The sequence below is a fragment of the Falco naumanni genome, chromosome 1, assembly GCF_017639655.2.
Source record: "Falco naumanni isolate bFalNau1 chromosome 1, bFalNau1.pat, whole genome shotgun sequence".
Lineage (NCBI taxonomy): Eukaryota > Metazoa > Chordata > Aves > Falconiformes > Falconidae > Falco > Falco naumanni.
The window spans coordinates 105,472,401-105,486,793 of NC_054054.1; the positions used below are offsets into that span (position 1 = coordinate 105,472,401).

The 14,393-nt window shown below is 53.9% G+C and overlaps 1 protein-coding gene across 4 annotated transcripts in view; it reads right to left on the reverse strand.

Moving 5' to 3' along the window:
- Positions 1-13,225, reverse strand: part of DTX2 (deltex E3 ubiquitin ligase 2) — a 39,360-nt gene extending 26,135 nt beyond the window's left edge. For all 4 annotated transcript variants that reach the window (XM_040614334.1, XM_040614327.1, XM_040614318.1 and 1 more), the window contains exons 1-3: positions 13,183-13,225; positions 7,989-8,383; positions 2,738-3,323 (exon numbers count right to left, since the gene is read on the reverse strand). In XM_040614334.1, the coding sequence (XP_040470268.1) occupies positions 2,738-3,323; positions 7,989-8,301 (899 nt within the window). In that variant the 5' untranslated portion in view covers positions 8,302-8,383; positions 13,183-13,225. The remainder of the gene's footprint in view (positions 1-2,737; positions 3,324-7,988; positions 8,384-13,182) is intronic.
- Between the last annotated feature and the right edge of the window lie 1,168 nt (positions 13,226-14,393).

Below are 14,393 nucleotides of genomic sequence, written 5' to 3' on the forward strand. Positions count from 1 at the left end.
GGCTGGCTGTCATGGAGGGGCCCAGATGTTCCTGCCACGAAAGACACCTTCAGCAGTACTCCAGAAGAGACAGAGCTGGAGCAGCTGAGCGGGGAGTGTGGGGACATATGCCAGTCCCAGAGGGCTGCTGCATTAACCCAGCACAAGCTCTGCCAGCACTCGCCTGTTGGAGGGGTTAACCAGCTGCAGACAGCTGTCCTGGCACCCCTGGGACCCAGCCCAGCCATTGCCACAGCAATGTCCTCCCCAGCACCCTGGCTAGGCATCTCCAGGTCTCCTCCTGGCTGTCCCTCTCCTCCCAGTCAGCATCACCTGGGCTGTGGGCTCATTTCACAGTAAGGAGCCTGTGCCACCCCTCCCTGAACATCTCTCCTATTGTCTCAGGACAGCCTGTCCCCCCCAAAAGTAGCCTACGACATCCTGATCAGCCCCAGACAGGCTTGGAGGGCAACTGCTACAGCATTTGGCTCTTTGTTTTTAAGTTTTCCCACCCCGAGAGTCACTTTGCAAATCACGCTGAGGCTCTAGGGAAGGACAAGAGCTTGAGGCAGCCTGCCAGCCCCACACACTGACCAGCAGCAGCTCCTGTGAGAGGGGGAATTTGGCAGCTTCTTCAAGAGACAGCAAGAGCCTTACTTGGGGCTCCTGCAGGTAGTACTGAGCTCTGATTTGCAGCCCTATTAGAAGGCAACTGGAACAGCCAAGTACTGCAGATACTTAAAATGCCATGAAAAATCACCAGGTGCAAAGAAAGCACCAGAAAAAGACTGTGAGAAAGAAGAACAGGATGCAAGAAGTCATTTCACTCAGATGACTCTCAAGAGGGAAAGTCCTGATATGACACTAAGGAAAATATCTCAAGATTTACCATCTCGTTTAAAATACAAACGAGATTTAAAATCAGCCTCAAACCCCTGTGCCTCATGTAATTAGCAGAATGTGCTTTCAACACCCTTCTGTATTTCTTATCTCTGTTGTTACTCAGGGTATCTTGGACAGGTAAATCCACGCTGGCAAGTTCCCCTTCAGCTTCTCAGGTGCTCACACAGTGGTTCAGCATTTTGGTTTTTTTTATATATTATTTATGTGTTTATAAATGTGTATACTGCTCTGTACACTTCCAGCTGTTTAGAAACAGAGGGAGCAGTCAGACCCCCCCTTGCCTGGCCCTCAGTTTAATGCCAGCAGATCCTCAGTGCAAGTATTACCACGGACAGGTCACAAAGACCTCGGCTAGCAAAGGCTTGCACACAGAAGGAGCTAAGACCCTGAAAGTCCATTGGGAGCTATCTGGCTTGGTTTGGGTGTCCAGGCTTCACAGAAGCCATCCCACAGCAATGCAGAAGGGAGTGCCCCACTTTGCAAGGGTGACACTGACCTCCTCCAGCCCCCAAACCCCTACTCCAGCCCACAGGGGATGACTGCTTGGCCCAGCAGCTCACACCACCCAGAGGAGCCGAGCTGTCAGACCACAAGGCTCTGCTTTTCATTTAGCTGGCAATAGCCAAGAGGCCTGAAGAGAAGTGAAGGCCTTCCTCCGACACCAGTAAGGTGCAAACAGAGCCCTCCATCTCCAGCCGCTCACGGACAAGAGCTGAAATCCTAGGCTGCAAGATGCACTCCAGTTTCAGCCCTGTCGGAGAAGGGCCACGCTGAAAACAGATCAGCAGCCAGCACAGGTGATCCACCTATACAAGCTGGAGCACATGAAGGGTGACAGCTCAAAAAACTGAGGAACACTAGACCTCAGCTAGCACCACAAAAACTGCCAGTCCTTCCTTCAAAGTAACTAGCTCCCTGCAGAGAGCCAGAGCCCAGCCCGAGCACCTGCTCAGGAGAAGGTCACTGAAAAAAGATGAAGGGAAAGGATATAGCAAAACCCTCACAAGGCAAGGCTTGTCACTTACAGTCCTACTTATGCTTGCAGTTCCCCAGCATCACAACTGCGAAGCCCCACGGGATGTGCAAAATGAACCTCTTCCGTGATTGTCCAGTGGCATCTCAACTCTGCACCAGCATTTAGCCTGACAAATAGTCTAGACGCTACTCAAATTGCCAGTGTCACCCCACTGATCTCAGAGAGAAAGGGATCAATATGGTTGAAGGAATCAAAGGAAGGGAAAAGTTACTGATTTGGTTTTCTAAACATCTTCAAAATGGATTTAAAAAACCCTTGATCTACATCTTTGTGTTTCGGCATTTTTTTCGCTCGTTGACCTTAAAAACGTCCATCATAGACTTCCTGACTTTGTCAGAGAATTCACGAGGTCTCAGCCACATGCAGCCGAGTCCTGTGGTGCTTCCTTGAAGTGGAAGAGCTCTGACACAGAGCAGCTTTCCCCTGTTTACTGCATACTTCGAAGTACATAAGGGTGTTCTTAAGTCCCCTTTTCATTCACTCAGTCCCCCTCAAAGCTGGTTTTAAGTGTAACTTGAAATAAAAGCAATCACTATTGATTTTCTCAGACCTGCAAAATCTCAACCTGATTCCTTTCTCCAGTAGTTCAGGGAGACTAGTAGACAGGGACTATATTTCAAGCGGGAGCAAAGAAGGGGAAGCAGAGGAGAAGCCTTTTCATCCACTGTACTGGACACAGAGGCACAAGCTTCTCTCTCCTTCTAGAAAAGACTCTTGTAAAGTCCTCCGGGACAGAGAAGCTCCTAGATAATGAAGACCTGAGCACAGCAGGTCTCTTGGACACATGTATAGTAATTAAAGATGAATTAGGGTCTGTACCTGACTCCGTTAGATGCAGACAGTCCTGTGCTGGGACCCCCAGCTTGAGGCAAAGCCCAGGTGCTCTGTGCATTGAGTCTCGGTGTTGACCTTGCTCCAGACAAAGTCGGTTTGTTATAGGGCACAAAGCCAACGCTGGAAGAACTGACTGACGCTGTCCTACTGGAAACCTGGTGAGTAGTGGAAGAGTTGGGAAAGTTTATCATGGAGTGGCGGTAGCGTGTGGTGATGGGACCAGTCCCACTGTTTAGCCAGCACTGCTGGCAAGAACAAGCTACCCCCGTGTGAAGGGGTGCCGGGGAGGCCGTCACCGGGTATGGGGCGTCCAAGCGCCTCTGAACGCTGCGGCGGAACCTCGTGGTCTTGTTGGTCTGGACTTGAGCCACGAAGTCAACTTCGTAGTTGTAGCCCAAGGGTCCAAGATCTACTCGCTGGTGATTCGTGGCACGGGCTTGCTCCAGGAACACGCAGACGTTCATCTCATAGGGGGACCACCCGCCTTCATCGTTCTGCCACTCCCAGATGATGCCCTGCCCGGCAGCGGAGTCCCCGGGGAAGAGGTGCCTGCGGACAGCCCGCATCGTCCCTATGTGGGGAGAGGGAGGGGAAATAAATAAAATCATTTTGTGAGCAAAGAATTGAGGGGCACATTGTCTCAGGGACACGTTTCTGCACAGATACACGGCGTCTACATCAGGGTGGCCTTCCTCACTTCTCCCTCAACAGGGGCACCACCAGACTTTCTCTTCCTGACAGGGCTGGGTTTGCTCATGAAGCTTAGAGAAATGCAATACCCCCTAGATCCCTGTCCCTCTGCCAAATCTGATTGTGGGCTGGCAGCAGGTTCAAAAGCTGCTGGGAGGAAGGGTGGGAAAGGAGGGAAGGAGAGAAGATGCAGAGACAGACACACCCAAGCACAAAGGCACAGCAATCACATATGCCTTCCTGACAAAAAAAAAAGTAAAAAAAAACCCACCACTCCCACAGCCTTGACAACAAGAGTAACTATAGAGACAGGACACCATCGGGAAGTGCTTAGAGCTTAAGGGGTTGAACATGCACTTGGCTACACAAAGGGCTGGGCAATTTTGCTCTAGGAGGACCAGGTGACTTGACTTTGAAGAGGGGACAAGACAGGGCCAGCTTCTCCAGGCTCCTGACTGCTGGGAGACATAGTAATACTGACTAGAGAGGAGAAGACAACAAAGCAATTTGGAAACTGGAGAGAGCAGCCGTTCAGGCAAAGGAAGAGACATGAAAGCAGACACTTACTCCTGCACGGCCACTCAACAGCAGGAGCTCAGAACCCCCTGGAAGCCTGGCGCTCCAGGATGACTTCGCTCCTGGTTACTTTATTCCTTTCTTTAAAAAAGAAAAAGCCTAATGAGAGGGAGGTAAGCCACCCAACAGGACAGAAGCTGTGCAGCCTCTGCAAAAACAGGTTCCTGCAGCAGGCTCAAAACTGCTGCTGCTGGGAAAATCCTCAGCAACACTCACTCTGCACCGAGAAAGAGAAGTGAGGAAACGCTGCCGGGCAAACAAGTCTGGGGATGCAGGCAGGTGGGGGTCAACAGGAGTGCAGCAAGTCATTATGACACCAGAGCTGTTCAGAGAAGATCAGCACCAGGAGGAAAAAGATAAAACAAAGCCTCTAAAGAGGTCATGAGAGTTATGACACTATGCTCCAGGACCCCAGGTGAAAACACATGTGTTTAGAAGTATCCACACCTAAAGCCTGCAGAGAAGTTCCCCAGGATATTGCTGGTGGTTCCGTGGGGGGCAGGCAATCCAAGCAAGCTTTATGACCAACAAGCACACCCCAAGGTAGAGGGAGGACAGCCCACGCGGGACTCCACGCTGCCAAAACCCAATTGCTGTGCTACCTGTGCTCAGGCTCTGGCTGGCTGAATGCTGGCTCAAGTAGCTCTGCCTCACACTGCCATTATCTCTAGCCCTCAGCGCTGGGCTTGCAGAAACTACCAGGACTTGACTCAAACCATAAGGGCATTAACTGCCACCTCAGTGCTTGACAGCACAGAAGTCACATCTCCGCTCCTATCACACTCTCAGGCTTCTTTCTTTGTAAATGGTGCTGGTAGTTTCTGCACAGCGCTTCGGTGGTCAGACCATAACGAGACCCTGTGCTGGGGTGCAGACACATCCTGCGTGTCACTGCAGAAACTACATCAGTAAAGACAGACCTGAGCTCTGGAGCAGACAAAGGCTGAGGCTCTCTCAAAGGCAGGAATGGTACGACTTGTGTTTCTGCTAGGGACTGTTCATCTGCAGGGGATGAACAGCCAGGAAAGGTCCAGCATTTGCTCCCAACCTGCTGCTCCAGCAGCCAGAGCAGCACCAAGTAAGTGTCTGCCTATCGCAGAGCGGCACTCTCCAGTGACACCACCCAACAGACATCTCATCAGCACACCTAAGAAGCTACTAGCAGCCAGGGAAACACAGCAACCTCCCCTCTAAGAACTGGGGTTGAACCCTGAAAACTCAACAACAAAACCCAGGGATTCCTGTGGGACAAGACCTTCCTCTGGCAGAAGTCAGGGCAGAAGGTATCCGCAGAACCAAAGCAACCTTCCCCAGCCAGGAATCGACACCTTACATGGGAAAGCAGATGAAACAGCCAAAAGCAAACTCTAGTGATGGACTGCTCCTATCCAGTGCCTGCCAAGTTTTAGAAACACAAACCTATGGCCTCAACAGGTGGACAACATCAGGGGTAACCCCCTGAGCAGATGAGCAGGTACGAGACTGAGCTGGAAGTGAGATGGTGAGAAATGAGCTACACTTAGAGAAGAACACAGGGAACACACGGCTAAAGCAAGGTGTCGTGAAACCCAGCGGAACACGTCTCAGAGGAGATGAGCAAGCCTGCCCCTGCTCCGTCGGCAGGTCAGAAGCTACAAGCAGCACAGAGAGGACTTGAGCAGTTTGCAAGCAACCTGTCTTTTAAAGACAGCATTAACACCCCCAAACAGCAGCAGGGAGAAGAGCTTTTAGAAGTCAATAACAAGACCAAAGCCATGCACTTGGAAAACATCCCCATTCCCCCAGGCTGGCAGGGAAACTGGCATTCCTCTCCAGGGTGGGCAAACAGCTGTGGTGAGAGGACAGCTCCTGCTGCTCCCTTGCATTCACTCCCAGCTAATCAGCTTGAACCAGCAGCTGAAGCTCACAGCTAATCCTGCCCCCACAATTCCCCTGCACAGCTGTCATTCCCGTTGGTGGGGATACTGGTCCCGTTAACACTGGCTTCCTGTTATTCTCCCTGGCTTCCTTTGAAGAGCCTATTTGTCTGTCTAATAGCTAATGAGCAGAATACAACAGCCTATTTTTTGCTCTGTTTAAAGATTTTTCACGGGGATGTTTCCTGCAGAGATTCTTTTCTCTAGCACATGACAAAGGTCAGCTGGCTGCTTGCTCAGAAAGGCTCACATTCAAGGGAAAGTCCTGCAGAGAGGAAAAGCTTTGCTTCGAACTGGGCCATTAAAAGGGGATATGAGAGCGTTTCCAATAGTCACGTTGCAGAGCACGCAGGTACTTGTGGAGAGAGGCGTTCAGACCTGGCCACTGTGATCAGCATCCCTCCAGATCAGTGGGAAACACTGCAGGAGCGCTGTGAAGTGGAATCAGCCTTTTTGTTATTGACAACTCAACCACAGATCTCACCCAAGGGAAGATAAGATCACGCCAGCCAACACCTTTTCCAAAATTGTATCAGACTGTCCTCCAGACACAACCCACTCCGAACCACCCTGCGATGGACTGTATTAGCTAGGTGTTTTGAGATCTTTCACAAGAGATACAGGACCTCCAAAGGGAGGTGCTCCACTCATGAAGGAGGATGTCCCATTCACACTAGGACACATCTTTCACCCTCCCACAAGCACTTTGCTCACCCTCACCAAATCGGGTCATTTTCTGAGAAGGAACAGCCTGGGGCTGCTGCCCATGTGTTGGAGCACAAGGCAAGAGGCTGGAAGGCTCCTTCAGAAGTTTGGTGTGAAGAAAACAGGAAAAAAATGGCCACTAGTGCCAGCTCTGGTGGTCCATGCTGTATTGCTCAAAGCCACAACCTCAGCAAGGCTTCCAGATGCTCAAACAGGTTATGCTGAGCAGACCTGACAAGGCACTCGGCTAAGAAAGCTCCTCAGCCAGGACACCACTAGAAAAACTAACCCTGAAGTCACTGAATCAGAATAAAAACATGGATGCAGCTGTGACGACCACTGGCTTTTGCTCCAACCACTTCTCTTTTCCTGTAGGAACTGCCCAACCCTGCAGCTGATTCAAGATATTGCTCACTTATTGCTTCGATTGGCAAGAACCAGCACACTGCCCATCTCTAAAGCTTGGGGTGATGCTTGACTGCGTCCTGGGGTGATGGGAGAGATGTTGCTGAAGGAGAAACAGATGCATGGCGAATTGTCCAAAGCAGCTATTCATTCAGGGTGTGTAACTGGGATCTCCCTGGATTTTCCAGGGGATAAAAGCATGCATTCCACTCTTGCCCCCTTTCTGGCTACAGCTGCTGAGCACATCTGGAGCAAGAGAGGGTAGGAGTCACCTCAGCAAATTCTGAGCTACTAGCCTCAGTGACCCCAAGAGAGACAAGATGAGAATGAAAATTGGGTTTCAATCCTGCTATCAAACCCAGCCCGCCCTTCCTCCCTGGGAGGAAGCAAGCCAGCCTTGTATAGCACAAGTGCAGGGAATATTCTGCTGCAGCATTATGGCGTTGTGCGGGGGCTGCAGGCTTTCGCAAAGCAGCTTGCGCAGGGCGGCATGCCAAGGTAAAGCAGCTGGCACTCCAGTTGCAGAGGGAACAAGGGATTCAAACGGGAGGGTTTAAATTGTAAAAAGGCCTTTTTACGTGAATGGTCTTGAATGGATGTGGGTGGGGGCAGGAAGAAAGTTTCCCAGCTCTGAGGGCTGTGGCTCACAAGCTCTGAGCTCCAGGGGTCCTACGATGGGGCTTCCTAAGAGATCACGGCCGCATGCCTGCACCCAGCCCCACAGATTCACGCCAGCCAACATAGATTTTCTCACGTGCCAACATGCTGGGCAGCAGACAGCCCTGGGAGAGAAGCAGACACACCACCCCTCAGAAAACTGCCCAGCAGTGGCAGCAGACAACAGAGCTTTCTAGAGCTCTCCGACACAGCACAATGCCCCACTTATCTCCAAGCACACAAGCAGCCCCATCAAAACCCCAGCACGGGTAGGGAAGCTCCCTTACCTGTATCCTGCCGGAACTGTGTCAAACTTGGGATGTCGATGACGTAGGGGGCCAAGACAGGGTCTGCATGTCCCAAAGGGATGCTGCTGACAAGTCCCGACCCCGAACGTCGGCCCTTCTGCTGAGAGGCCTGAAAAACCTGTTCAATGTAGCTGCAGACATTCCCTCGGTATGGCCTCCACCTGCCAAATTCATCCTGCCATTCCCACACTGCCACTGCCGTGGAAGTGGAATTGCTGCTGTGCCCTGGGGCAGAACTGGGAAGTCCGGATGGCCCGGCTGAACTGCTTCCTGCTCCCTGAGCTGCTGCCATGTTCCTCCCTGAGGTCTGGGCACGCCGCGATGGGAAGCAGCAGCTGCGCTGGCTGGCCTTAAACCATTTTCTTCTGGGGGACCTGCAGCAAGAAACAAAGAGAGCATACGGAGCTGAGAACGATGCCCCACATCCACCCCACCCTGCATCGCTATCACAGGAGCCATTTAAGAGGGGGAAACAAGCTCAGCCTTTCACAGAAGATGCTTGCTATGCATTTAGGAGACTACAGAGAAGTGGACTGGCCTCAAAACCCTCTGGTCAAGGGCAAATGAGGTACCACCACCCACTCCCTCCCAATGCTAGCAACTTTTCTTGCTAAATTAGAGCAAAAATGCTTTTGAGAGACTCTGCTTCCTATGGTCTGCAGCACCAAATACCACATGAGTTGCTGCAGATCCACACAAAACCAGGCCAGAGCCACTGCTGATCTGCGCCAGGCAGATCAGTAAGCCCTGACCCGAGTTCTGATGCTCACTAGCCAGGAGCTGGAGCTCCTCAAGCACTTGTACAAATTACTTCATACACATGTGGGTCCTGAACTCCTCCCTGATCTGAGCTCCAGGGCTACATTATCAGCTTCATTCAGGCTTCTGACCATTCAGGTTTGATCCAGGATCAGTCCCTTGACTCCTGTGAAGTGTTATATATGCACACAAAGCCAAAAGACAATTCTTTAGGCAGTCTGCACATCACAGTAACACAGACGTTGAGTGTGGTCTGAGTGAAGAATGGATGAGGAGTACAGAAGCACTAGGAGGAACACAGAGTGGAATAAACAGCCTGTGCTAAGGGCAGCGATTTAGCAGGTCCTCAAGATCCCAGCACACCTAGCTGCATATTTTCAGGTGGGAAAACAAGGAACATCTTGAAACAAGGGATAATCTGCATCAAGAAAGACTCAAGCCATTAAAAGATGATTTGGGGAAGAGCAGAGAACAGGGTAGGAGCCTTAAGACATACACATAAAGACAAAAAGGCCAGTGAATTTAATCCTAACTACTCACAGAGACAGGATGCAGAGACAAAAGGCCACCACTCTTAGCCCCCAAGGGATGTCAAAAAGCAGACCCAAAGCCATCAAGTGGCCACCAAGCTGTCCCAGAGACACCAAAGGCCTGATATTTGGCATTCTTTCACTGCTGTGTCATTTAAAGGAATCCTGTCCAGACCATCTGGACACATGTGCCTCGGTGCCCGAATGCTGGACAACCACTTGGAGATCCCAGTGTTGGTGCTCATGAGAGAAGCGGGTATGACTGTGAACAAGTGAAATTCATTTTGTTTTAAAATAAAGTTGCCTTCTCCTTCCTAAGGTCTCACATCATTGATTGCTCGCTTAACTCCCAGCACTCAGCAGGGAGCTATGAGCTTCCTTCCCATCAAATGGAAAAGTTCAGGTCTCCCAAGAGGCAGAGCAGCAGTGGGTGGCTTCCACTGGAGGATGCCATCTGCACGGAGAATGACATCCCTGCCGGATGGGGGAAGATCCCACGCTCCATGGAGCATCCCATCCATCATGCTTGCGTGGCTTGCTAGCTTAAAAAAAGAAAAAGAGCGAGCGAAGAACAGACACGCCCACACGTCTGCATTTATAAGAGGAAAGCAACACTTTCTCCAGGAATTCATTGTAAATTAGTTTATGAGCTGCTCTGAGATTTTTACAGAACACCCCCAGATCAACCAGTGTTGGTGCCAAACTGCTCCAGATCACTAAGACCCTGGTCTCTGCAACCAATCTTTTCCACCCAGTTCTCTCTCCCCTGACGCACCAAGGACAGTTATTTTACTGCTCAAACCAGTGAATTAAAACCTGAGGTGACAAACTCAACACCTGCCTCTGCCAGTTCTTTTTATGGCAGATTTCACATCAACACCTCAGGGACCACCAGCATGACCATGCTCAGCTCAGGCTAGCATGAGTCAAAGCAGGGCTGCAGGGTTTTCTGTCCTACCCACCTGCACAAGGTGCCCTGAACCCCAAAGAGAGAACCAACACCTTTCCCCCCCAAAGCTGCTGTTGCCAAATATTCATCTGTACATCCTACAGCCATAAGCAGAGCAGAGGGAGGCTGCTGGAGGGAGTTAGCATTTGTTTTCCTTCCTTTTTGAAACACGGCAGCAGGAAATGGGAAAAAAAAAAGCACATCCCAGTGGAAAAGCCACCTCCCTCACGTATCACTTTGCACGCACTGGGATGGTGTCTTAGAATAGCTGCGTGACCAAAGCCTATCGCTCACCCCCTCGGATGGCAGCGATGCTTTGAGTCCTGGACCACACGCATAGGTACCCGGCCTGGCTGCACGCGAGCGTCGCGTGCTCCGACATTCACTTCCCCATCAGAATGGAAAAATATTTCCTGTGCTGGGACTGCTAGTCCAAAGGAGGAGCAAGGGGCGTATTTCAGCCTCCTGCCAGTTCTCGCTGTTGAACGCTGCTTGAGCCAGCAGCTGCTTGCACGGACTGGGAAGCGAGGAATGCAGGAGAGCTTCAGTAAGCCAAAATTACACGAATCCCTGAGTTAAGGCAAACAAGAGAAAGAAAAAGCCTGAAGTTGTAGTCCCTCTCCAGGAATTCAACAGCACACAAATATTAAAAGCTGAGACATTCAATAGCAGAGCCGCTCATACAGTTTTCAGCCTTACCCTCCTTGGGCTGCTGTGTGTGTTACATCAAGGCAATAAGGGTTTGGGAATGCAGCTAGCAGAGCTGTATAGAGAGGGCTGGCTGCGGCTTGGGCTGCCTTACACAGCCCACTTCCCCGGCACTACATTTTGGATGCTAGCAGCAGCAGTTCAGCTGCACTAGCTCCTTCACGCTGGCTCTGTCCTGAAAGGATTGGCAGACCAGAGGGAGCGGCTACACGTCTTTGCTAAAATCCCATGGACTTCACCTTGAGCTTTAAAAATGCCTTGAAAAGCTAAAAAGTCATACCAAGCCCTAAAAAGTTAGGTTTATTGAGCAAACAGTCCTGGCTCCAATTAGAAATCCTATGGGCCATCTTGCCCCAAATGAAAACAAAATCCTGACTACTTGAGGTACAAACTGAAATATACCTCCTAAGCGGAGGGTGGTTGGCTGGAAATTTGTAACATGGGCTCTGATCTTGAATTTGGATTTGTTTGGTTGGATCTTTATGCCTCAGCAGAACCTCTCAAACATTTGCCCACGTGGCTTTAATCGGGGACTTGGACAGGAAAAGAACTGGGTGCATTTCAGCTGTGTTTCCCAGTAGATTCACTCCCTGCTCCTCAAGCTCCAGCAAGCGATGGTGAGAAAGCTGGGGAGGGGCAAGTGGGAATTAAAGCATTTGAAAGACATGTTTAATTCTCAAACCTGTTCTACTTTCAGAAAGAAGAATTTTCTTTCACTTTAAATGCAGGATCTTAAAATTCATGGGTCTGAGATGATTTCTAAAAATGCCAAGTTCCTTTTTAAGTTTCTAAACTGAAATTGCCAGTGCTGATAGAAGTTTATGTGGTATGCTAGTTTGTACCTGGAAAAGAAAAGGCCTCAGGAACCCTTGAGCCGGGCTGCATTAAAAAAAATTAGAAGTCACCAAACTGGTAAAACAAAGTCTTTTTAGCAAGTTGCTCAGAAAAGAAGGTGCCCAGGAGGGATCTGTTAAGCACCACTAACACCACATGAGAGACTGGACAGGGAGGGCTGCAAAGAGCCCAGGAGACAAGATTACACAGGATTAGGGGAGCACACAGAGCACGGGGAGGTGGTGGGGCTACAGCGAGCCTGTGACCCCACGCAGGGTATGCGAGTGGAGCAGCATTACAGGTGCCCAGTGCCACCCTGACCCCAAACCACCCAGCCAGGGCCCTCCCCCCATCATCATCATCTGCTCTGCAGCTCTGGGCCAAGCTCAACCCCAGCTGCAAACACAGCGATGCAACAGGGTTTGATGCTCTGGCCAGGTAACTCGCACCTAAAGGCATCGTGCTGTCCACCAGCCCCCAGCACCGGGGGCTGCAACAACCTGGGGGGGGTGGGGAGGAGGATAGAGCCGGGCAGTACAGAGGCGGCAGCAGTAACTCCCAACCCCACTGATCCATCTGCCCTGGGAAGACTCCTGCCTTCTCCCAGCCTTTGCTCACCCTGGCTACGCTGCCTCGACGGCCAAAAGAAGAGCAGAAATAAAGCCCAGGCGCTGCAAACCCGGCCTCCTGCCACCCGCGACGGCCTTCGGGTGGGACCCCCTCGGAGGGGACAGCCCGGGCGGCAGCCGAGGCGGAACAAAGCGCCCGGTGGAGCTCCGCGGAGGGGCTGGGGGCCGGCACGGGTGCAGCGCACAGCGGGGGGGGAGAGGACCCCCCAGCGGCCCGCAGCGCCCCCGGGCCAGGCCCCCGGCACCGCCGCAGGCCGGGCGCTGCGAGAAGCCCCCTTGCTAGAGGGGGGCTGGCCGGGGGGCTCCCCAGGGCTTCGCCTCGCCCCGGGAGGGCCCCCCGCGCCTGCAGCCGGGCTGAGGGATGAGCAAAGCCCGGGGCCACCCGGCCGCGGGGGTCAGCCCGGCCCCGGAGCGCCCCGCAGCCCCACCAGGTCCCCCCCTCCGTCCCCCTCCCACCTCCAGCGCCCTCCCCGGGGCCACCACGGGCTCTGCAAGCACCGGGGGGTTCGTCCGGGCGGCACCGGCCTCCCCCGGCCCACAGCGAAGGCCCGGCCCGCGCCCCCCGCGCCTCGTCTGCTGCCCCGAGCGGACTGGAGCGGCCCGGGCAGGGCGGGCTGCGCCCGGCGGCCGTGCGTCGGTACCGGCCGCTCGTAGCCGGGAAAGGCCCCTGCCGGCCGGCCCGGGCCCCGCGCTCCACAGAGAAGGGGCCCGGCCCGGCCCGGCCCGGCCCGGCCCCGCGCCCCCCGCCCCAGCGCGCCCCTCACCCGAATCCGGCGGCGGCGGCGCTGCCGCTCCCCGGCCCGCGGCGGCGGGAGGCCCTGCGCGTGCGCCCGCGCGGCCGCCTGGGGGATGTAGTGCGGGGGCGGGGCGGGCGGCGCCGGGGGCGGGGCCTCGGCTGCGCGGGGCGGGGGCGGGGCACCGCCCCTGGGGGGTGCCGGGGGGGGGGGGGGGCACCGTCACTGTGGGGTGCCGGGGGGGGGGCACCGTCACTGTGGGGTGCCAGGGGGTGGGCACCGGGGGACACCGCCACTGTGGTGTGCCGGGGGGGGGGCGTCGGGGGGGTGGTGTGTGTGTGTGACTGTGTGTGCGCGCTTCTAAGTGTGTGCAGCCAGTGTGTGAAATGGCACGGAGCTGCGTGTGCCCCCCTGGAGTCCCCCCCCAGGCTTCCCCCGGCGTGGGGGGCAGAGCCATGCCCCCTGCGCTCCCCCACGTCCCAGGGTGCTGCTGGCACCTGGAGGCAGCGTCACCCCTTGTGCAGCACAGGCACCCACCACCCCGGGGCCATGCCAGGCGTGGAGTCCGTCACCCAGGCACCTGGGGGACACGCGGGTGCCCATCGCTGCCGTGTCCCCCTTCAGCCCCACAAAGCCCGGGCACCCCCCGGGCCCAGCAGGGAAGCCTGGCTGCAGAGGCGATGCCCGCGGGTGGCCAGGCAGGGCTGGGATAAGCCATGGAAGAAGAAGATCACCTGCTGGATTAAAGGACTTTTAAAAATCTATTTTTACTGTCAAGGAGAGAAATGAAGAGAGAAGGAGCTTTCTGGCTTCCAGAGGTCTGCAAACGGAGCCGAGCGCCGGGAGGCTGCCATGTCTCCACCGAAAATACCGGCAATGTAAGCCGTGCGCTTGGCAGCGACGGTACACGGTTAGAAGCAAAGAGCAGGAGCTGGCGTGGCCTTGCCCTTCCTTGCCTTTGCAGCTTTGCAGATTTATTTTGATGCCTTTTGTTAAAACATCGCTCACACAACGAGGGAGGTGTTGGTGCCGATGGCAGCGCTTGACACCCAGCCCCTGCTCTCCCCCATGCCCTCTCCCCCATGGGTTTCTCTCTCACACCACTGCTCCACTGCGACTTTTGGATTTTTGCGTGCAGCAAGGCAGAGCAGAGCAGGGAGCAGCGTGTATCCCGCTCCAGCGTGGAACACAGGCGCTGGGTTTCCCTGGGACCTGTGGCACTGGGGTCTGCTCCTGCAGCT